The sequence below is a fragment of the Paramisgurnus dabryanus genome, chromosome 3, assembly GCF_030506205.2.
Source record: "Paramisgurnus dabryanus chromosome 3, PD_genome_1.1, whole genome shotgun sequence".
Classification (NCBI taxonomy): domain Eukaryota; kingdom Metazoa; phylum Chordata; class Actinopteri; order Cypriniformes; family Cobitidae; genus Paramisgurnus; species Paramisgurnus dabryanus.
In genome coordinates, this window is record NC_133339.1 from 3,975,739 (window position 1) to 4,000,600 (window position 24,862).

General features: G+C 35.7%; 3 protein-coding genes across 3 annotated transcripts; 2 read left to right on the forward strand and 1 right to left on the reverse strand.

The window, feature by feature from the left end:
• Window positions 1–49: 49 nt before the first annotated feature.
• Window positions 50–3,854, reverse strand: itln3 (intelectin 3). The gene is made up of 7 exons (XM_065253040.1): window positions 3,697–3,854; window positions 3,445–3,591; window positions 2,839–3,086; window positions 2,597–2,755; window positions 641–761; window positions 446–549; window positions 50–355 (listed from the first exon to the last, which is right to left on the reverse strand). Exons 1-7 carry the CDS (start codon window positions 3,746–3,748, stop codon window positions 218–220), a joined length of 969 nt encoding a protein of 322 aa, XP_065109112.1. The 5' UTR covers window positions 3,749–3,854; the 3' UTR covers window positions 50–217.
• A 1,353-nt stretch (window positions 3,855–5,207) lies between these two features.
• Window positions 5,208–11,114, forward strand: farsa (phenylalanyl-tRNA synthetase subunit alpha). The gene is made up of 13 exons (XM_065253039.2): window positions 5,208–5,395; window positions 5,913–6,050; window positions 7,110–7,208; window positions 7,346–7,464; window positions 8,320–8,412; window positions 8,543–8,671; window positions 8,774–8,889; window positions 8,999–9,083; window positions 9,193–9,292; window positions 9,393–9,561; window positions 9,777–9,854; window positions 10,525–10,639; window positions 10,767–11,114. The coding sequence occupies exons 1-13, from the start codon at window positions 5,249–5,251 to the stop codon at window positions 10,870–10,872; spliced, it is 1,494 nt and encodes a 497-aa protein (XP_065109111.1). The 5' UTR covers window positions 5,208–5,248; the 3' UTR covers window positions 10,873–11,114.
• Window positions 11,115–18,565: 7,451 nt separating this feature from the next.
• On the forward strand, window positions 18,566–19,492 carry syce2 (synaptonemal complex central element protein 2). Its single transcript, XM_065277607.2, has 4 exons — window positions 18,566–18,652; window positions 18,757–18,833; window positions 18,929–19,136; window positions 19,298–19,492. Exons 1-4 carry the CDS (start codon window positions 18,566–18,568, stop codon window positions 19,490–19,492), a joined length of 567 nt encoding a protein of 188 aa, XP_065133679.2.
• Window positions 19,493–24,862: the final 5,370 nt, after the last annotated feature.

The window sequence follows — 24,862 nt, forward strand, 5'->3', positions numbered from 1 at the left end:
GCATGGGGAAATAATGCAAATGTAAATAATACAAATAAAGGAATAGGAGTTAAAGTTATAAGTATTTTTATTGCAGTTAGCACGATTTACCAAATATTTTTGTTTACTTCAAAACAAGGCTTTAGCCTTCCCAACTTTTATTTAACACAGTGTTGCGCATGCATTCACAGCAGTTTGAAACGTTATGAATGATCTGTTCATAGATTTCAACTACGATTTATCGATAGAATAGCATAACAGTTGATTCGATCATTTCTTTAGATGCACTTTTGGTCTTGTCGGCGTTCCAGTCAAGAGCCGTAAAGTCTCCACAATGAAAACGCTCCTGAAAAAATCCTCCTCCACCAATGCAATACTGAAAAAAAACACGGTGTCAGACTGAGGACTTAACAACACTACACTTGTGATATTGACTTATTTAAACAAGGAGAAAAGCTTTACTTACATGTTGAGTATTGCATCCAGTTGGTTTAACTCCAGAGCACATGGCCATGGCTGATTTATCCGTGTTAAATGCTCTGAAGGTGACGAAACCAGACTCGAACTCATCTGAGATGGAAAACATCGCAATTTAAACCCAATAAAGAGCATTATTATATGCTATCCTTGATTCTCAGAATATTTATAGGGATTGTTATACCTTTTAAAGATGATCCATACAGGGCTGTAGTTGCATCTTTGTCTCCAGTGTCATATACTACTGGACTGCTGGGTCCCATATCAGCCTTACATTCACCTGCTGCAAACTTCAGAGGATATTTCTGATCAAACAGGAACAGAATTTAGAAATGTTAGTGTGTATGTTATATCCTTTAAGACAAGAACGTGTATTGTTTAATATTTTAACTTTTATGAAAGGTTTTGATCCACTTCAAATGTTGACTATATTAAGCAAAGGTTTGGAAACGATGCTGATTTTATATGTTTTTTTTTTGTGTGTGTGTATGTATGTCAGTCCATTTTATACACGTGTGTTTGTTTGTTTTTTGCAGCTTGTTTTGTTTAAAGTCTGTGTAAAGTCAGAGAATTGCTTCTAAACAAATTTATTGCTGAAACACGTTACAAAGTATGTGGTGCTGACCCATACGGCAAAAAAATATATTTCAAAATATAGCCTACAAAAAAATATATATGCTGAAATATATTTTGTAATATGTTTAAAAATATATATTTTTTGGACTTTTTTGTATATTTTGAAACATATTTAAAAGTAAATACATTTTAAAGCATTAAAAATATTTAGCCTTCCATATATTTTAATCCAAGGAAATATATTCACGTCGCATTGAAAGAAAAACTTTATGTTACGAACCTGTAAACATAATAGTTTTAAAAAGGTTAAAATTAAATGTGTTTATTATATAATACATTTTTTTAAATTAACTTATATTTAGTATATATTTAAAATATATTCAGGCAAAAAATAAATTTTTCAATATGGGATGTAAAATTAGAAATGTATTTGCTTGCCTTTGAAATACACTTTGAAATATATTTTAATATACATGAAGGTTAAAACTAAATATATTTACAAATTCAAAAATCTATTTAATTGAGCATTACTTTCTACAAAATGTATTTAGCATATAATTGAAATATATTTTTGGCCAGATAATTTTTTTTTTTTTTTTGCAGTGTGGGGGAATTGTGGAGTTAAACAGTTTTTCCACATTTCTGTGTTCAGGGTTTGGGCGGGGCTAAAACAGTGGCTCGATGATGCACTGGAGCCACCAAGCATGGCCCCGCCCCTAAAACAATCGCGAGCATCCATTCAGGTTGCAACGGTATTTGAAAGTTGAGGCCTAGTCCACACGTATACAAGTATTTTTATAAACACAGTTTTTCCCTTCTTCGTTAAAAAAATCTGCGTCCACAGGAACACACAAAAACCTGATATATACATCGATTTTATAAAAGTTCGGTTTCAGACACCTGATACTGCGTTTGCATGTGGACAAATAGCCAAACCGCATAGAAAAAAGGATGTTTTCACAGTATCAAAAACAATTGCACAACTCTCTCTAGAGTTTACACATCAAGAGTTAAAAACTTAAAAGGGAACAGGGCATAGGGATGATCACTTTCGATTGGAAAATGCCCTTAATATCGGACTTTAACTCTACTTTCTACAGCTTTTTGTCCAATTAGTCCTAAAATATCCTCTCAGTTTACTGACTTATTCACAACATTACACCAACAATTTGTTTAGAAATAGACAAGATGCGATTTGTTGAGGGGGATTGGAGGGATTATCCCCCCTCTGGTCTTTATATCCTTGCCTCTGATGAATATTTTTTTATCTCCTTTGGGGACAAAATTGACCCCCACATGATTAATGGCCATATGAACGGCCTTAAAAAGATAGGCGTAAAAAGAAAGATAAAAATTTTTACCATGCGATACTGCAGATACTGCGATACTGCAAACAATAAACATCCCCGCTCTGATTTTTTTTTCACAAATTGCACCCTGGCAATACATCTACAAATTATACTGAGACCGTATACAAAGTAAACAACAGTACAAAGTAATCTAGCTCATGGAAATTAAACGTGTTATATTAGAAAGTTAATAAGACCAGCACTGTGTGATTTACCTTGAATAAATGGTACAGGTTTCCACCATGCTCACTTAGAAAGTGGTTTTCTGTATGATAGCGAAGGATCGCAGCAGTCGTCCAATCTTGTAAAACTTTATTATTGGGAACGTGCCACACTGCCACGTCCTGTGCTTGAATGTCATAGTACCCAAGATTCTGTAGGATGTCAAATCAAATGCCATTTATCACATCACTAATTTCCATTCAGTACTGATGGTTGTAGTGCCGTGATTTATCACCTTGTAATCGTCACCAGTCGAACTCTCCGCCGTTCCAAAAGTTGCAGTGTTTGCCCATGTTCCCTCTCCCTCTGGCCTGTGTTGGTCATTGCCCTGCTGGCTTGACCATCGGTCACCGACGGTGCACGCCCCATGAATGTTGTTCTCGTGTACACTGGCCACAAGTGTCCATCCTCCTCCGGCTGTGGTCATATCACAGAAGGTCTGGTACACTGTACCGCTCTTTGTCGTCAGGAAGTATATACCATCTAAAGTAAAAAAACAAAACAAATACTGGTTGTTTCCATTGCAAATACCATTATGAGCCACCATTTAAAGCATTACAAAATTGGTTTATGTAGTGTTTTTGGTCTTATTCCAATTGGATTTAATGGTGTTCTGCTGATTCCCATCTTCAAGATAACATCCCACCAACAGAACCCAACACATTACCAGTAGGTACCCACAGAGACCATTATAGTTTCCATTATAACCAATACAATTCCCATTATAACCATTTAATCCATTAAATTTGGTTATTTTTTTGCAGGAAAGACTGCAAAGATAAGTGTCCAAACATGAAATATTCCCTAAAATTTTAACTTCTAGGCAGAGCAGTCTACTTACCCTGAGAAGCACCGTATTTCTCTTTAATATCCAGACAACTCTGGGAGAGGATCCTTAACTTGCCGTGATACTTGCCTAATTCTGGGTTTATATACGTGCCATTTTTAATAATGGGTCTTGCGGTGACATTTCCCGAAACACAGAGCCCTGCAGACAGAAGTTGAGACATGTCAATACTAAACAGTTTAAATTAAATTGAACTTATATAAATGTAGTTGTACATTGCAGTCAGAGTACTCATGATGAACTTACCTGTGTGACTTAAATGCATAAAGCACATCAGCAACAAAATGAAGCGTAGCATTTTTCCGTTTTCAGATTGTAGCTCTTTTCTAATGAAGGTTCAAAACTTTCCTCCGTAACTGTGTCTTCGGTCCAGCTTATATTGGAATAAATCTGGTGTATTGGGCAACAAAGTCAATATTTTTTAATCTGCAATCATTAAGCACACAATGACCAGTACTGCATATGAAATCATGGGAATGCCCATTATCGAAACACCATTTGCAATTCAGGGTTTATGCAGGTTTTTACAGATCCAGATCCATTTGTTTGTCCGGTAAATATTGTGCCATAAATGCCCACTTTCATGTAATGACCCATCCAAGGCCAATGTCTACAGATATTACTGTCTGTCCTGTAGTTTTAAGGGACATGGGAATTTCCAAACAAGGGTCATTTAACAAGTGTGTTTTCTCATTAACAAATGTAAACAAAGATTTGAAAGGAATAGTTCACCCAAAAATAAAAATTCTGTCATTATTTACTTCTTCTTATGTTACAAACCTGTATAAATTTCTTTGTTTTGATGAACATGAAGGAAGATATTTTGAGGAATGTTGGTAATCAAACAATTGTGGACAGGCACCATTCGCTGCTATTGTATTCTTTTTTCCTACTATGGAAGTGAATGGGGCTCACAGTTCAACTGTTTGATTAAACATTCCTCAAAATATCTTCATTCATGTTCATCAAAACAAATAAATGTATACAGGTTTTTAACAACATGAGAGTGAGAAAATAATGACAGAATTTTCATTTTTGGGTGAACTATCCCTTTAAGCATGAGAAAACAATGAAAAGTGCTATATAAATTACGAAAACTTAATGTTTTAATGTTTTTTATTTTTATGATAACACTATTTATTCTGTGTGTTTATTTGGCATCAGCAAACATTCATATTTTAAAGTCTTAACATTGAAATAAAAAAATAGTTTTAATCATTATTATTGTGTTTCCCTGTTACCATAATTTTGTTTGGTAAACAATAAGTTTAACTATTTTTTTAAATTGTATTATACATTTTTCTCAATAAAATTGTAAAAAAAAGAGTATGGGGCTAAGAAAAAAAATATAATAACATAAATTATAGAAATATCAGATAATATTAAACTATGTGTGGAAAAAGCTAAAAATGATTCTTATTCAAGAAATTCTTCTTCTTCTTCTTCTTCTTCTTCTTCTTCTTCTTCTTCTTCTTCTTCTTCTTCTTCTTCTTCTTCTTCTTCTTCTTCTTCTTCAAAAAAAAAAAAGTTACTAAGTGTGTTTTGTGTTTGGCTTCCTGAGGAGCTGCGCAAACCGGCGCAAACGGATCAGCATGCCATCTAAGTACCGCGATAGCTTACACGGTACTCTGATGTCATACCTCGATCAGTCTGCGCAGCACTGCATTATGTCAAACGCAGCTCTTCTTCTCATCGTTATTTACGGTAATTATAATATCGCGCGTGTCTGTTCTTATAGTTACGGTAGTCTGCGTGACTTCATTTCCGGTTCCTCATCTAAGCAGAAGGCGACTTCAGCATGGCTGACACCGGTCTTTTAGAGTCTTTATTGCGGCTAGTGGAGGCCTCAGACTCCGGGATTGACAGCCAGGATGCCGCAGCGAATCTCAGTCTCGATCATCAGCTGATCGTCGGAGCTGTGAAGAGTCTGCAGGCTTTAGGAGAGGTAAACATCTACGGCTGATGCAACAGCCCTGTCAATGAGACTCATTCAATGTATGAACGGCATATTATAATGAGATTGCAGTACATTAGCGTTGAATTATGTAGAAATTATCCACCCCGATGATGTGTAGCTACGAATGTACTTGAAATATAGTTATGGATGTTTTTACGTCTGAATTTCTGTCTACATCCCAAAATAAACCATCACAGATATTATTATGGATAGAATGGTTGTAGTGGGATTTTATGAGTATTTGTCTTAATGGAAATTGTAATGGGTCTTTACTGGTAATGTGTTGGGTTCTTTTTGTGGGATGTTATCTGATGGATGGAAACCAATAGACAAAATCCTATTAGAATAAGACCCAGAACACACTACGTTAAGGAATTTTGCAATGGTTTTAATGGTAAGAAAGTTTCATAATGGTTTTGTAATGGAAAACATTCGAATTTGTATTGTTTTTTGTTGGTGCATTGTCTAATATGAATGCTTTGTGATTGGTGGATGATGTGTACAGGTGATAACAGCAGAACAGAGATCCTCTAAACACTGGGAGTTGACAGGAGAAGGCTCTGAGATCGCCGAACAGGGCAGTCATGAAGCCCGAGTTTTCAATGCCATCCCCGCTGAGGGTCTGCCACAGAATGAACTCATGGTAAGAGAGATTTATATATACATTATAATTTAGTGATGCACCGATGTATCGGCCGCCGATATTTATCTGCCGATTTTTGATGAATTTGAAACCATCGGCATATCGGCAATAGCACGAGAAAGGCCGATACCGATTGTTTATTAATTAACTTCATAAAAAAAATCCATTATATGTAAAAAATTAGTTAATGTTGTTAATAAAATAATTGCTGAATAGTAAAAACCGCCTTTGAAGGTTGTCATGCTGTCTTATTATATTAGTTTTAGCTTAATTTGTGCCTCTCTTATTATGTTGGTCAGTTGAATGTTAATTGGATCAAATCCATGTTCAGTAAAAATAATTTGATGCAGAAATAAACTAGCTAATAGACCAACTGTATAGTATTGTATACAAGTGTTTAATATCTGCATCGGTATCGGCCAGAAGTTGTCTGTTTAAATCGGTATCGGCCCAAAAAAATCCTATCGGTGCATCCCTAATTTAAATACTTTAAGAAGTATATGTAACTTAAGCGTAAACATTCAGACAGATGGTCTTGTACGTCCCTGAATAGGTTTATGTTAAAATAATGATCGACTTGTACTGTCGTACATTTTATAAAGGTACATTTTTATAAATTCACCGTGTACACTACATTATCAAGGCTCACACCTCATGGCATCCCAGACATAGGTCATTGAATTCAGCTGTTTAGTCAGTTAAAGTCAGGGAATTTGACTTAAAGTGGGAACCCTGTATAAAGTTATTACATTTTAATGTTCTTGTGCCGATTTAGGATAATATGTACCGTTATGGATGACTATTGTAAAACCGGCCCTTACCCGACAACTATGGAAAATCAAAAATCTAAATAAATGCTTCAGAAACTTTTAAAGAGATGTCACATGGGTATATAAAACCACCAAATATTGACATCAGAGCTACTAGCATGTTGAAATCCTCGGTCAAAATCTTTATTTTTCACGATAAGATTGACATTTGCATGAAAATGCCCATATATTGAAATGTTTTAAAACAAATGAAGCCTGTAATATCTCAGTTTTACTGTACTGTTTTTAGAAAATGCCAAGCGGGAAGGTTGGATTCAGCAAGGCCATGTCTAACAAATGGATTCGTTTGGATAAAGGTCATGAGGGAGGACCCAGAATCTTCAGAACCGTGAGTTTTATATCAAGTAGTCAATCTTTACATTATTGCACAGCATTGATTTTATATAATAAACAAATAACATTGAATCAAATCTATAAATGCATGAATGTAACAGTAATTTACTGTGTTATGAACTCATGTTTTAGGTGGAAACTATTGAAGACACAGTGAGAGGGAAACTGCAGCTGGTGCAGAAAGGACAATCCTCAAAACTGGAAGAGAAAGAAAAGAATGAACTGAAGAAACGAAAACTGCTTGCTGAAGTGTAAGACATAGTCCTGTTTACACCTGATATTATTGACATATATATTATTATATATGTGTCATTATTATTATAGACAGGCTATAAAAGGGAGTGAATCCTATAGACCCCCCCCCATGTTAAAATGCCTAACTTTAAAGCCTACAGCCTCTATAGTTAAATTGGCCAATCATGACAACTGTAAAGTGGGTGAATTTTTTGTAACTCATTTGTTTGAATTAAATTAAGCCTTAAAGTTCTGCATAATTAACTCTTTCCCCACCATTGACGAGTTACTTCCCTGCCAATGTTGAGTATTTCCGGCTTTCCACAATACCTCTATTATCCGCAACTTATAAAACCCGGAAGTATCGCCCTAGGGCAAACAGCTGTATGTCAGTGTAAGTTTTGACTCTGCATCTGATCTCTATCAAAAGTCCTTCACAAAAAAGGCGACCACCGGCTCCGCCCACTTTGGGCTTCAAAATGCTTTTCAGAAACCTATGTGTGATGTCACAGACCATATTTAATACATACATCTGTTGTTTACACCTGATAGTAATATACCTGTTTATTTTTTTTGGGAGGACTGAGCACAGTATGTATATCACACACAACATCAGATTGCAGGAAACCTAAGAAGTGTGCAATTTGTTTTAACTTAAATAATTCTTAGTTGTTATTATGGGTTATGTGACAGCACCGTGCCTGTGAAGCTTTGTGTTGTTTTTCATCATGATCAGTAGGAGGCGCCATAGGTTTTTCTTTTTTTTACATGCAACCTAGAATCAAACATTCTCATGAAACGTTTTCTCTCGTTTATTTTATTAATGCGAAATGCTTTTCTGATATATTTATTCTCCCTTTTTGTTATTTCAGGACGGTTAAGTCATACTTCATAGCTAAAGGAAGCAACTTCAGTACCACCATTACAAAAGCAGAGACAGAACTCACTCCAGAGATGATCGCCAGGTGACATATTTTTTTAGTCTGCATATATCTCCTTTCATTTTCCTTCAGGTATGCACAGTAAGACTTTGTCTGGTCTTTACCTGTGTCTCATTTGAATCTTGTTTTCTTTTGGTCTTTTTGTGCTTCTCAGTGGGAGCTGGAAGGAGAAGAAATTTAAGCCCTATAATTTTGAAGCAATGGGCGTGGCTTTAGACTGCGGTCACCTGCATCCGCTCTTGAAGGTCCGGACGCAGTTCAGACAGATCTTCCTCGAGATGGGGTCGGTTCATTACGCTTAACACACCTCAACCTCAGCCATAAATCTTTACTTATTTTGTGAAGTCTCATTATTTAACATATTAATGATGTCTGTCAATCACAGGTTCACAGAAATGCCCACTAATAACTATATCGAGAGCTCCTTCTGGAACTTTGATTCCCTGTTTCAGCCCCAGCAGCACCCAGCAAGAGACCAACACGACACCTTTTTCCTTTCTGGTAAATTAAATGATCACCTCTGTGCCAAAGATTTGCTAAACTCAAAAGTCCAAAGATAAACTGAAAGATTATACCACTTGCTATCAAAGCTTATTTTTGTGTTTTTTAGATCCAGCACTGGCTCACGAGTTTCCTCACGACTATCTGGAAAGAGTAAAGAAAGTTCATTCTGAAGGTGGTTACGGATCACAAGGGTAAGACGATCAAGATGTGAAATTTGTTGATGTGCGATATAAAAATTTCCTTCTTTCTGTACTGTGTATTAGATGTATTATTATTATAACATTTCATATGAATTTTAAGGTACAAGTATGATTGGAAAATTGAAGAGGCTCAGAAGAACATCCTGCGAACACACACCACAGCGGTCAGCGCTCGGATGCTGTATAAACTCGCACAGCAGGTGAGCAAGCACACGCATTCTGTCAATGTTTAATAAAAACAATGGAGTTCAGGTATAGCAAGCAGTGTTTGAGATCTTGGTGGTTTTGTTTGTCTTATAGGAGAAGTTTACACCAGTGAAGTACTTTTCCATCGATAGAGTTTTCCGTAACGAAACCCTGGATGCGACTCACCTGGCAGAGTTTCATCAGATCGAGGGCGTGGTGGCCGACTATGGTCTGACCCTGGGTGACCTCATGGGCATTCTGCACCAGTTCTTTACCAAACTAGGTATTTATAACTAGTTACTTAACTAGTTTACTTTAGTTGAACGTCTCTCCCAATATGCAAAAATGTAAGATTTATAAGATTTGTTTTTGTGTACAAGTTGTGTCATTTAGCATGATAAATACCCTACTGAAGTGTTCATCAAAAAACGGATGAATTGCTCGATGTTGAATTTTTAGACAATCTGTGATTTATTATGGTTTTATATTTTATTTCAGGAATTACAAAATTACGCTTCAAGCCTGCTTACAATCCTTACACTGAACCTAGCATGGAGATTTTTAGCTATCATGAAGGTAAAGATGTCTGTCTGTCTGTCTGTATAGCGCAAATAGAAATGGCAGAACTGTGTGAATTATTATTATTATTATTATTATTATATTATATACTAAAGCCGCCTTTCCATTGTTCATGATATTTGGACACGGCTGTCAGAGTTTCGCCCCCTTGTCGCAGTCGTCATGAAATTTTTGTTTAATTGTAAATCTTTGCCAACATGGGAAAGAAGCTCGTTTTAGAGGTCTTCTCGGTCCAAAGAAATGTATGCGACTCGAAATGATCACTTTTTTCCTGAACCTGACGTGCATAAATATTTTTTTTCAAAGAAAGACCCGACAGAAGACAAACCCGACAAAATTAGACCCGAGTCCAACCAAATGGCAATTTTTTGTAAACGAATGTAAAGTGTGTATCATGCCGTATAGTCGCAAAAGAAAAAAAATTGGTACGTATCCAAAGCCAAAACGGATCCGAAAATTACTCCTCCGCAGATGGTCATCCTTTTGCAACTTTCCATAGGAAATAATTGACTTCCTCTTAATTGGCCGTCGTGTATCGTGTACAGTGAAAAGGGGACTTAAGGTGCTTGTTTCCACATACTCCACTAATATCTAAAAAAAAAAGAAAATATAAACATTTGAACTGTAGCTTGATAATGTAAAACCTAACAAACTAAATCTCTCTCAGGTTTAAAGAAATGGGTTGAGGTGGGGAACTCTGGGGTCTTCAGGCCTGAAATGCTGTTGCCAATGGGTTTGCCGGAGGGCGTGTCTGTCATCGCCTGGGGTCTGTCCTTAGAGAGGCAAGTCAACACTCAATACATAAACTTTATACATCATGACAATCTGTTATTCCACATAAAACAGCTAAATATATGCCTATTTGTTTCTCATACCTTAATAACTATCTTTTTTTTTGCCCTCCGTTAGGCCTACCATGATCAAGTATGGCATCAACAACATCCGAGAGCTCGTGGGGCACAAAGTCAACCTACAGATGGTTTACGACAGCCCTATATGTCGACTGGACTCTTAAACTATACACACTCGTCTCTCTATGCAGGATTACTCATTCACAAAGGCTTGTCGAAATACGCAATGCATATGGATTCATTGATCGTCTTGATGGGACTCCATTGTTACCAAGTCACACTGATTTACATTCTTCTCCTCGGACATTAGGTTTGAAAGGATTGTGTTGGCCGACATCAAAGTTGTAAGGAATTCGAGTAACAAGAAAAAACGATTCACTTGTGAATCTGAATCTGACAACCCACAGATATTGTGTACCACTCAAGATCTCCAGAAATCAACCGTATCATATTTGATGATTTTAAATAATGTGATTAGTCTTGCGTTTATCATCAGAGCTTTGTTTAAAGAGCCACACAGATTTTTTCCACAGCCTGTAATACAATAAAACTTATTGAAGTCCTCTACTATATATATGCTTAATTAAAAACATTTCAAGTCACTATTGAAGTCATTTAATAATGCTTTTAATGAAACCATAGCCGTTTGGGAATCCTGGGTCCTTTTCTTTGTAAATGTTTGCAGACTGTAAGATCAGAAACAAGTAGAAAATTGCATCTTTTAAGATATCTATTGTTGAGGTTTAAATGAAGGTTGTACGTCAATTGTGTAAATCCAGTGAACATGGCTAAGCTTTCTGCCCTTCATGTAAATTTTCCTAATCGGTTTTCTCCCAATATTTCTTTGTTGGACCACTAAGTGTAACATTTTATTGTTGGTCTATGTAAACATGCTGGATGGATGGGTCAATAAGTGACAAACGCTGCCGTTGGGTTAAATCAACCCGGAAAATGTTTAGATTTGAAAACAATGGTTTAAAACAACAAAATTACAATTGATCCACGGTTGTCCCTTTTTGACCCAATGGTTGGATGAAACAAACTTTTTTGGAGTGTGTATCATTGTTTTTCCCTTATTTAAAAATTTCTCGAGACTCCTGTGCTATACTTCTTAAAGCTGCATTTTGTGTGACTTCTATAAGGTAAAACAATATATACATTATTATATATCATATGAACACAGTCCTGATTTAAAGGGTTTGTTTGGAAGTATTGTGTAGTATTTGGACTTCAACATAAATGTCTTTGCTCACTGGTTGCTCTTTAGGAGATGAGAGATTGAGGGAATCCTTTGTGAAGGATTACGTCTTGTTTACTTAAGTGTCGTAACATCTTAAGTGCCCGGGTCAAGCTAATGCCCTGTCGATTGGAAATAGCCTGAGATCAGCCTTAGTGTAGTCACAGCTTAACGTTTGCAAATGCCAAAACTGGTTTCTAATAAATAACCACCGGAAATAAAATTCACTAGTATTTTTCATTCTCCGTTTTCATTTTCAGTTTTTAATGAGAGACCACGCTGTAAGGGGGAGTCGTGGTCTAATGGTCAGAGAATTGGAGTTGTAACCCGAAGGCTGGAAGCGACTGTGGTGCCCATGGGCATTGCACCTTACCATACTTGGCAATCGGGTCACTTTTTTATGCTACGTATATTAATGTTACATATTAAGGAATATTGGGTTATCACAGTTTTTTATTTACAGTAATTGTGATCATTTATAACATCATGAATTTCAATGCTTAAATGCCTTACACCATAATTGCTTAAAAACACTGGACAGCAACACAATGTACAGGGACCAATTATTAAAATGAATGCGCCAGAGAGTCACATCCGGTGTGAAAGCCTTTCATGTGATTTTCAAAACCATCCCCAAGAAATGTTTGAAGACATTTAGATCCAACATTCAAATGAATCACCAATTTCCAAAAGGCCCCATCTCAATCATCCAGTAAGCTTCTTGATCCTTTCATTTATTTTGCTTTAGGCATCCATCCAAACAAATGTTCCCTGTTCTGATTTCCAAGCGTCCTGTAAAGCGACGCTCCTTTTGAGACCGCTTGACACTGATGAGATTTTTCTTTTATTTGAGCTGTAAGTCTGCAGTTATGTCATTAATGCTGAATGAGGATGTAATGCCAAGCATTTCAAGTCCTGATGTTTTTTTTTTGTAAATTAATCCTCCTTTTGGGGTTAACTTGTGATGATGTGCAGCAATGCTTATAATGGAGTTTCTATAATCGCCTTAAAAAACCGCACATACAAGCAGTACGTCTTTTGCATTTCCAAACGACCTTTCTGAATCCAAAAACTGGCAAGAAAATATATGAAACGGAGAAAAGCTGTAAAAAGATGCTTTTGGGTTCCAGACGGATATATTTAAGTAGGGAAGGTCGTAGGGTTTGATTCCCAAGGAATGCACGCAGTGATGAATTCCATGTCGGGAAGTAATTTTGGAGGATGATGTATACATGTTACTGGTTCAGGATCTTAATAAAACCAGCCAAAAACAAATATATGTTCAGATATGCACATAATGAATGTGTACTGAGGTGTCTCTTGATGGCCATGAATCCTGTGCTTGTTTATGGTCTCGACCCATGCAGTGCATTCCTTTACAGACCCATTGCTTGTCGTATATAGTAATCAACCATATGTTTCACCCGTCCCTTTAAAGTTTCACTTTTATTTTCTCTCAGATTTCTCGTGAAATGGTATAAGTGGCTCCAGGACTGTTGGGTACAGATGAGCTGTTGTTGGTGGTGGATGTTGGGAAGAAAGAGGGAATGTAAGGGATAGTGGTCAGCATGAGAGGGCTGAGCTGAGGGCTGTCGTCTGATGATATGGGGATAACCACATCATCCTGATCCCACACGTGAAAGGCATTTGAATGGGAAAGAGTCAAGGCTATGGGTAGGTGACTGGGTCTGATGCTTGTCAAGTCACTGTCTTTATCTTCATCTTCTTCATTAGGGCCAAGCACACAGTCTGTCAAGAGGGATAAATAATGTTATAACATAATACTCCAACACACACCTTTAACAAAGAGTATTCAAGTGCAGAATGATACATATCTTACCTACTACATCATTTGCCAGGTCTTTGATCAGATGTCCAACTATTGCATAGGCGACTGCAACAATGACCAGTGCTGCCATTAAAAGGTACAAAACTCCTTTTGGTAAGGGTATAAGATCTCTAGCCACAGGCTTGTAGTCTTTAAACATCGGCTCCTCGTTTGGGAAAGAGTATTGAAAAGCATGTCCAGCCTTTTCCGTAAAATCGATACTTGTAACGTTGAGTGAATTCATTACCAGTCTCTCTTTTAATACCAAATCCATCTCAGAAGGCAGAGTTTATTTTCAATGTGCATTTGTTTTGCCATGAGTGTTATTCTCAATGTATTTCTCAATAATTGATTTCTGTTTGTATACTAATCTGTAAAAGAAAAAAATCAGATGTTCAATTTGCATTTAGGACTGGTAACCTCATTCATGATATAGGTTAGAATAGTATTTGTTTAAGGTTAATAACCAAACTTGGGAAACCAAAAACGTTTCATTGCACCTTTATTTTTAAGGTTGTAGTTTAATTTGGATATTGCACAGACTTGTTTACTTTATCTATAAAGAAATAATGTAAAGATTGCATTAAAACGATACATATTTATTTATTTTTACAACAATAAAGACAACATTATTAATAGTAAACCTTCTCCATTGTTATTGCAGTCACTGAAGGTGGTAAACAATTTAAAAGGCACATCTAACGTATAGGCTAAATTACTTTTAATCAATATTTTTTATTTATTTATATAAAAAAATATTATTTCGCTCACCTTTATCACGGCTGTCTGTGTATTCCGTTTTTTAGCGACAAACGTTGTGTATTTATTACGTCAAGACTCATTTTGCTTGACGTTCTTCTTTACTTGCTTTTGGCTATTGAATTAGGATATTTCTATTTTCTGTATTTTGAACAAAAATAAACAACTGTGAAAATCGCTAAATAAATAAAATTGAATTGAAAAAAAAAATGTAATTGAATCGAATCCAGAGTCAAATGGACGTGTTGCGCATGCGCGTCAGTACAGTTTGCGCTGTCCGCGGTGCTGAAGCCGCTCAACGTCCGCGCGCCTCACGGCTGAAGGCAAATTTAGCTCTCAGCCTGAACAACATTTACAAGACCGCCCACTTTCCACCCGTGTTAATCCGCTGCTCATCATTGGATAGAGGTAGATAAACGTCTTGATCCAGCCCACACTGAATTGATAATAGCTGTGCTGCTCACGTCTGACGTCCCTTAATTCAAGCTAAGTTAAGGATTCCACGAAGATGGTGATCCCTCTGAATAAGACATGTTTTCCTATTGACTCCCGTCTACTCCACTAATCTTGCTTTGCATTCGCAGAAATAAAACACTGTGCAATACTTCCAATATATTATTATTATGGCTGACATCCTGGTTATTTTTTTAAAGTAATTTCTAATGGTAATTCATCCATCAACAAAAAACTTACTTTGTAAATTTGTATGATCTGTCAACGTGCATGTTTGCTATTAATATTTGAAAAATATTTGATAGAGCATTACGTTGATATTTTATGCAGTTGATATTAAATATGCTGTAAAAATGGGCAAATAAACCCAATGCAACAACTACCAGACATTACATAAAACCCTTAGGCTGTTTGTTGGCAGTAAGTTTGTGACTTTGTTCTTGATTCATGGAACAGTTTAATCTCTACTTAAATGCTTAATTAGACCTGGTGCACTTTGTTCCTTTAGCTTGTCACTGGGATTGTGTACAGCCTTTATAGGTAGCCTACTGGATAGCTGCTGTTTGCTTTTGCACATTACGATATACAAAAAAATCTTAACATTATGGGTATATAAATACAATTCTGTCTAATAGTAAAACATACAGAAAATGATAAACTGAATGGAAACATTTTGACACATTTTTATGCATGTTTTAAAGGGGACTTTTTCTATATTAAAGTGCTATTATTTGGTCATCAGTGCTTGTATCAACCTTGAGAGTGTGAAAAAGTAAAACCCAGTACCTTAGTTTTGGTAAACCATTCTCTGCAAGCATGTGAAAAAATAGTAAATTAAAATGTTTGCTCCCCTTGTGATGTCAGAAGGGGATAATACCACTCCTTAATCTAACCACCGCACTGCCATTTAGGCCCTGTCCCAAATGGCACACTCCAAACTTGTGGACTTCCTCAAAGTCCAGTCTTTGATGACATTATGTAGTGCAGAGACCTTAGGGATCCTTGAAGCGAGTCCACGAGGGCGCACTGCAGTCGTATTTTGGCCACGATACCGAAAAGTCCATATGAAGTGCACCATTTGAGACAGGACCATAGTACAGAGAACATTTTTCACACCTACAAGGGGGTAATTTTAACATGCTTTAATACATTTTCTGTGTGGTATGTTCAGCTAAAACTTCACATACGTACTCTGGGGACACCAAAGACGTATTTGACATCTTAAAAATTTATTGTGAAATATCCCTCTTAACTTTTAAATCACTATAGTTTTATATTGACAAAAAATTTTTTTTGTGTTATTCCTGGGTAACATGAAGATCAAATATTTTTTCATAGTAGATAAAAACAATAACCTGATGAACTCTTTATGCATCTTCATCAACTTATTTTTTGGATTTTTTTGTGGGGATATAGTTAAATAAATTTTAAGCTACAGCTTAGCAGTATTTCCCTTACATAACATTTTGAGCTCATGTAGGATTTGTTGATTTCCTAATGGCCCGCTTTAAAATCACCATGGCTTGACAGAAGACGATGAGCCTCCTGTGTAAGTGGTTCTTTTCCACTTCATTAAAAGACCTTTTATCTACCTCATTCTTCATGGATTTCCTCCAGACCAAGGCGAAGACAGCGAAAACACAAATAAACAGAAATATTTGGTAAATATACAGACACCACATATTAAAGGTGTTTGACCCAAACAACTATACTTCTACAGATATATAGCAATTTTTCATACCTTATATAATTACTAACCCTGGTCTCCAATAAACATTTTCTTCTTTTCATTGTATTATGACAGTGTGCTTATTTTATAAGGTGAACAAATGCTGAGCATTCATAATATCTAAATCTCAGATTTTGACTCTTAAAATCCTGTTCTCTTCTCTGTACCTCTCAGAGAGTTTCCTATTTTGGGACGAGTGTTTAAATTAAATCTGGCACCTGGTTTGACTTTGAACATTTGTCCACATTTGAACATTTGGATCTTTTTGTAGCCCAATAATATGTACGATGTTGTGATTCTGCATTTTTACTAATTCAAGAAAAAATCATATTTAACTTAATTGAATTATTTTATCAAAACATTTTTGTCAGAAATATTATAACATTTTGATACTTTTTACATATTTTCAATGTGCCATGGCTACATTTTATAAACTTGTAGGATGAAAGTTAGGTTTTTTGATCAGTTTGACATTTGTGCGTGTTTTGCTTTGCTCATGTATATCCATCTGCCTCTGTAACGGTGAGGATTATCTGTGACCTCCGACATTCATCTCATTATTGCGGTCCATTATGTTGCCAGGCCAGGCCTGAATGTATTTCCATTTACGGATTATTGCTCAGATGTTGACCTGAGACCGTACTACACATCATGTGCTCGATTCTCTAGAGAGGAAACTAAGAAGAAACCTGAAAACATGAGAAACCATTATAGAAAACTCTAATGGATTTAATGATTATAATGGGAATTTATTGATTTTAATAGACACTATAGGTCTGTCTTTGCTGGTATGTGTTCGGTTCTGTTGGTGGGATGTTATATGTTAGGTAAGAACCAATACAACACCATTTAATCCTACTGGAATAAGACCCAAAAACACACTATGTAAAGTAATTGTGTAATGGAAAACTGATGGTTCATAAAGTTATTAAGCACTATAATGGCACAAAAGTTTTTGCAAGATGATATTTGTGTACAATTAAAAAATCCCAAATGCACTAATCCTTGAAACTATACTTGATGTCAAATTGAACCATGTACTATTGTATATAAAATATATATATAAAAATATTCATATTTAGGCAGCAAAAATATTTTTTTTACAAAAAAGCATGTTTTAATAAATTACACATGCAATTATAAAAAATATACCCATGTTTTCCGATCAAACAAAGCATTATTTTTATGTAAGCAACGCGACGTTTACTACTTCAGAAGGGCGCTCGCGAGAAGGTCACGCGCATCGTCTGGAGGGATCTGTCGACGTGAGTGAATGTAAGCAACGCTGAATAAACTTATGGAAATATTACCACACCTGTATTAATTTTACGTGTGAATAGTCGTAAAGTCGATTAAAAATCCCTCAGAGACACATTACTCGACGGTAAATTTTAATGTAGTGAAAAATCCAGTCAAACAGTCTCGGTTTTGCTAACCAGCTAATTACATGGCACGTGAACTCAATGAACTTCCATGCTTATATTTTAACTAACAAAAAACCAAACGGACGTTTTAAAAAGTGGACACTATTGCACTTAAGTCGACTGAAATTAGTCTTATGTGACTTTTGTTCACAAACTAAACAAAAAAATAGTTTCCATATTAACGTTACAATATTGTTTTTAGATAAGTTACAGTATGTATCGTGGTAATCCGATAAGATGTAATATTGTCGAAGTACTGTAATATTGTAAATGCGATACACAAATATGATAATCAATCGATAACATGACATCATATTAATCAAGACTACCATGATCTTAAACTGTTGTAAATATATAACAAAAATTGTGTGACGACACATGTTATTTATATGTAACTCCTATACAATATATTGTGTTTATTTAGGCCATGGCTCAGCAGTTTTTTGGAAATTTAGGGTCCATGACATTACAGTCCACACCTAAAGCAGGTCATCATCACCATCCATTAGCAAAGGTAGGTTATAAGTTATGTAAACCAATATGATTTAATGTTTCCTAATAATATTTAATGATCTGATAAGTGATATAGTATTAGTACTGAACTTCCTGGCAATGCAGGTGTCAGATGACGGGAATAACTCAATAGGTGAGACGCTGTCATATGGTACACTGGATGAGAGCGTCGAGCAGCAAAGGTGAGCCAGTTAAACCAACTTAGTTATAATGTATCAGATCATGTGATTATTTGTTTATTGACAATGATTGTAATCATCTTCCATCTCTTGCACAGTGAGGACTCTGGTATCTGCGTTTCAAAATCCTCAACTGGAAGTTCACCCATCAACAGTACTGTGGAAGATGTTGCGGTGCAGTCTCCAACAAATTCAAGAATCGATGATATTGGAAAAAGAGCACAGGATCTTATCGAGAGGATCAATGAGAGACGGGCCATGGATCAACATGTGATGAACTGCTTTGAAGAGAAACTCATAAAAAAGGTATTTAGCAGTACGACAGAAAACAAAAAGTGGGAAGCAAATGCAAGGGGCATCTAAATGTTCGTATGAACAATTTGTTTTAAACATATATATATACTCAGATTGATTATACATTAGTTGAGGGTTGTATGCTGTATATCGGCTCCCGTGTGTTTATGCAGGTGGGTGAGATATGTCAGCAGGTTAAGGAGCAGATGTTTGACTATTATGAACAGCACAGTCAGGGGATGCAGGCCAGCATCACTGAACTGTCTGAGGTTTTGGAGAGAAGCAGTCAGCTCAGCATGGAGTTACAGGGAGCCAGTCAAACCCTTGAAGCCATTAATAAAGACCTACAGCACAGCACAGAGCAGTAATTGTTAAATAACTGCACCCTTTTACAGTCTGAAACCAATAACATAATATGAGAAGACCGTTAGAATTGATTCTAATATGTATTCTAAACATTTAATTTAATATGATTTTATTTATATAATTAATAGAGGTAGTGAGTTTTGTGATTTGTTCCCAATTTAATGTTAAAATAGGTTTACAATGATATATCGGTTTAAAGTTGAATTCCTATGTTGTTCAGATAGACGTACAGTACTGTGGAGGAACATGCTAAAGTTTGTTAGCAGTAATATGTGTTAATATTTTTCTGTATGAAATGTGTTTGTTTGAAATACACATTTAAAGCTTCACATTATGTATTAAGGTTTTTTATTATTATTGTTTTTGGATCTGCAGTTTGGCTTGGCTACGAGGCATTGTTGGTCTCAGTTACTCATGTTTGGGCTTTGTAGGATGATTTTTTTCCCACCCAAGCACAAGTTATTGAAAACCCATTTAATGAGCTGTTCTTTAAATATAGATAAGACAGCATTCATTTCCTAACAAAAAGCAGAGAACATTCAGGGGCGATTTCCTGGACAGGATTTAGATTAATTCAGGACTAGGCCTTTGTTAAATTAGGACATTTTAGTAGTTTTTACAAACAAACCTTACAAAAAACATTACTTGTGTGCATCTTGAGACAAAACAATGGCACTGATATGTTAACTCTTTCCCCGCCATTGACGAGTTATCTCGTCAATTAAAGGTTCTCTAAGCGAATTCACGCGTTTTAGACCATAAAACATTTTTTGTTACATACAGCACACATCTCCTCACTATCTGCTTGCTACCTGACCGCTGATCAAACTGTAAAAAAACGCGATCTCTGTAGACAGCCCAGGCTCTACAAACTTCAATATACACACAGTGGCCAAACCTGCACCACGAAACAAAACAAAGTTTTACAGCCAATAAACGCCAAGAAGGATTTGGGGGTGGGGGTTGGTCGCGTTCACGAAAGCACGGAAGGGAGGGGGAGGGGGAGGAGTTAGCTACGCTCCGTTTGTTTGAAAACAGTTCAAATATCAACAACAAGTGACGTCGAACATATTTGCTTAGAGAGCCTTTAAGAGAAAACATTTCACTGCCAATGATGCTTTCATGAGAAGTTTTTATGGTAATCTGTAATTCTGCTATTATTCACTAGATGGCACTCTTACCCAATTTATTAAAAACTGAAGCATGAAAAATAAATTAATTTTAAACTCCGCATATGTTTTGATCTTTGTTCAGAATCTGATCTCTAAGAAAATTCCTTTACATAAATGCAAATATTTCAGCGTTTTGCTCAAAATTTTGTATCTTTGAATCAACCTACCCATATTTTAGAAGTTATAAAAAGAGAACTAATGAAGATAGGATAAACTATTTTCCCCATTTAGTTTGTTTGAAAGCAGAGGTTCCGTTTTATCATTTGATATATTTGTATGTTTATATATTTGAAGAGTTTGGTTCCAAAATGCAATAAATCCATTTTGACAAATTTTGGAAAAAAAAAATTCTATACCAAGAAAGTGACAAGATGAACACCACTATTTTCTGTTACAAACTTTCACATAGCATCTTAAGGTTATAAAAACATAAAAAATTCAAATCCATAACTTGATTTTCAAAGATTTTTTATAAAAACGGATTATAAAATAGCCTTTATAAATGTGCATTCATCTTTGCCATTTTATATTCATTTAGTTGACTAGTGTTATACACTGATAAAAAAATAAACATTAATGGCATTAATCAAAACACTTACTTTGTCATATTAAGAACACTGTCATTGCTGCGGTTATACTTGACGTCGTCGCTTAACATTTTTCACAGTGATCAACTGTAAAATGTTTTGGTCCTGCTCGATTTTCGTTGACTTTGAGTAAAATTATGTAAAGTTTTTCATAAGATCCCCTGGGGTCAATGTGTTAGCATGACAGAAGCTTGATGCTGTCGGGAGAACAAGGGATCGTCTCTCGAGTGCCTCTCGTGTAAATTATTAGATGTTGATGGCTTACGTTTCTTTCCCGTCACAGAAAACCATCACAGGTTTATCAATGCTATTAAAGTATTATTTTGTTTTTGTTAGTTTGTTGATCACGTACAAAGTACAAAGTAGATGAGGAAAACTAGGATTCCGTGTACTCAAAGCGCCGCCATTGTTTGTTTACATTGTGTGGAATGGTGCGCTGTAATTTGTGGAGCGGATTTATTGCATTCTGTGGAAAAGGAGGAGTGACGTTTATCGCGTTTTGGGAAAAAAGGGAGAAAACATGACAGAATAACACGGCGGATATTGGATTTTGCGTAAAATTTAGAATTTACTTTTAAATACTGACCTGATATAATAATGATTCTGGCAGTAACTCATTTTTTTCAAAAATGGCATTTATTGCGTTTTGGAACCAAACTCTTCATTTAAAGAAGAAATTAATTTTGTGAAACTTTCCTGATAAGGTTGTCGGGGAATGAGTTGAGATATGTCAGTGCAAGATGTTTATACGTTAAGGCAGCTCAAACGTAGATTTTAGTCTGGGACTAGGATAAGCCTGCCCCTCAGTGTTTAGTAACATGCTATGTTGGGTTAAAAAACTTTCAGACACTTACTTAACAGCAGCTTTTAAAGCAATAACATAAGCCATTTTACGTCAAGGTAATACGGCATACAATTATAAGCACAAACTGTCAAGTTAAAGTGTCAGGATTTATGAAATGATGTATTGGGTTTTAAAATCTAGAATATGGGAAATCAAATTAAGTTGTTGGTTTGCTTGGGTTTAAGGCAACAAAAGGAAACCACCACAACAATATTAGGGGTCATGTGGATGATTGATTAACATGGTGTTGTCAAGGCCTTATAGTTTGCTAAGGTGTTTCATTTGCTTGTGTTTGACATGGTTGCTAGGTGGATGCTTACTTGCCCAAGTATATATTATTGGATGGCTTAGTTGGTTTAATTACATATCTGGAAGAAAAAAATCAATAGGCACCTGTATGGCTGTATAGACAGAAATGCTCTGCATGATGTGGGTCAACATTTTACGGACTGTTTTGGCACGAGTGTCGTGAATGGCCATTTACTATAGAAGCACAGGTGAGGTCGTAACAGCACACCCCATTTATTGTCAGTTAACACTAATTCTGACAGACACAGAACTATAACCAAAGCACTGGCATATAATTGGGTGCAATAATTGGGCTTCTTATCATGAAAAATATCAACCCAGTAACTAAGATTTGATAAAACCATTTTCTGCAAGCATGTGAAAAAATAGGTCATTGAAATGTGGCTCCCCTTGTGATGTCAGACGGGGATCATCTAATAAAAAAGTTTTAACTTCTTTCATCTATAAGAGTATGATAACAGGATTATATAACATTTTTAGTCGTATGCTTAGATTTTTACAAATTAATTGATCAGCAGGAAGTAATGTTGTAGTGGCTGTTTGAGTAAATTTACTAAGCCTACAGCCCCACTGTGTGGTCAAAGATTGTAATTGAAAAACAATTCTGTTTACTTTTATAAACACGTGGTTTTAACTGCATTGATCTGCATTAACTAGGGTGGCTAGGATGATGTTTCTTGTGATTCAAGAGTTCATGCTCAGGTTTCTATGCTGGCCACTCTCTCCACCTCAAAGACCATATGCCACCAAACTTGTGCCAGTAGAGCCGTAACTTTGGGACGAAAGAACATTTTATGTTACAAGTGGGTTAAATTAAACTGAAACGTTGAAGGACCTTTTTATTATGCAGAAACGGTATTGACATGCTTTTTGTATGTGTAAAAGTTTCTGAATATTTGTTACCTGGCTCTCTAAAACCTTGGACTTTTTAAATCGTCTCACTACTGCTCCAAACTTTAGTGGTTGGAACCAAAATTACCAGAATACTTACAGAATATTAGTATATTCTATATTATAATTTTATAGTCTACAAATATAAAAAGGACAAAGAACATTTACAGAATGTATTGTATATCACAAAATATCTTCAGTGAAAAATGACATTCATATTCATGCAGAAATAACAAAGCAATTTAAAATCATTATGATGAATACAGTACACACCTTAATTTCTGTTGTCCATCAGTATGAATAGGATGAGTTTCTCATTTTATTGTTTGCTGTGTTATCTAAATCATTTGAGATGTATAAGTAACACTAATAAAAGCATGCTTTTTGCTGTGAACTGCTAAAGGATTTTTATTGTTACAGGTGCTTTGTCAATGCCAGATATTGAGTCACATTGTTTGGTTGCATTCATTCAGGCTTTATGTATAAAAGTGCTTTGGTGACCTGATGTGAAACTTACATACAAAGGGAAGAGCCTTCATGAATGAGTACCGTATAATACTTTCCACTGTGTCATGGTCCATTCTAGATGTCTCCGAGCCCAGAGACGTCGACGGCGCTTATGGACACTGTTAAGATAAGGCTTTCTTTTGGCACAGTAAAGTTTGAAGTGGCATTTGTGGATGTAGTTTCGTATTGTGCTGCCTGACAAAGGTTTGTCAAAGAAATTCTGAGCCCATGTGGTTATATCAGCTATGGAAGAATGACGATTCTTGATAAAGTGCCGTTTAAGGGCACGGAGGTCACGGGATCTCAGCTTAGGCTTGCGCCCTTGGCCTTTACGCATTGAAATTGCGGCAGATTCTTTGAATCTTTTAATGATGTTGAATACCGTAGAGGATCTCTTCCTATCTCGCTTTGAGAAATACTTTTTTTAAACTTTTCAATAATTTTCTCACGTGTTTCTTGGCAAACTGGTGATCCCCGGCCCATCTTTGCTGCTAAAGGATTAGGCCTTTCTTGGGTGCTGGTTTTATACCAAATCATGACTGCAATCACCTGTTGACATCACCTATTTTAAATCACATCGTTAATTAATTGTTTTACCTCATTATAGCCCAAAATCTACCCTTTGTCCCAACTTTTTTTGAAAGGTGTTGCAGGCATCACATTACAAATGTGCCTACATTTTCCATGAAATAGTATTTTTTTTACATTTTCAACATTTGATATGTTGTCTGTACCCTTTTGGCAACTAAATATGAGTTTATGAGATTTGCAGATTATTACATTTTGTTTTTATTTACATTTTAAACAATGTCCCAACTTTTTCTGTTTTGTGGTTGTATGTTGAGCTTTAAAGCTGCCCAAACGAAACCGAGTGGGTGCGTTAATTGAATAAATGTTTTGTGCCCTCATCTCACGTAATAAAAGAACAGCAACAAACCATAAATAGTATAATAATAAGTAAATGAATTAATAAATCAGAAGACATTAACTAGTATTTTTTCATGTAAATGTTACCTATTTTAATTAAGTCTGTGTATAATATGCTGATTTTTTTACATTGGT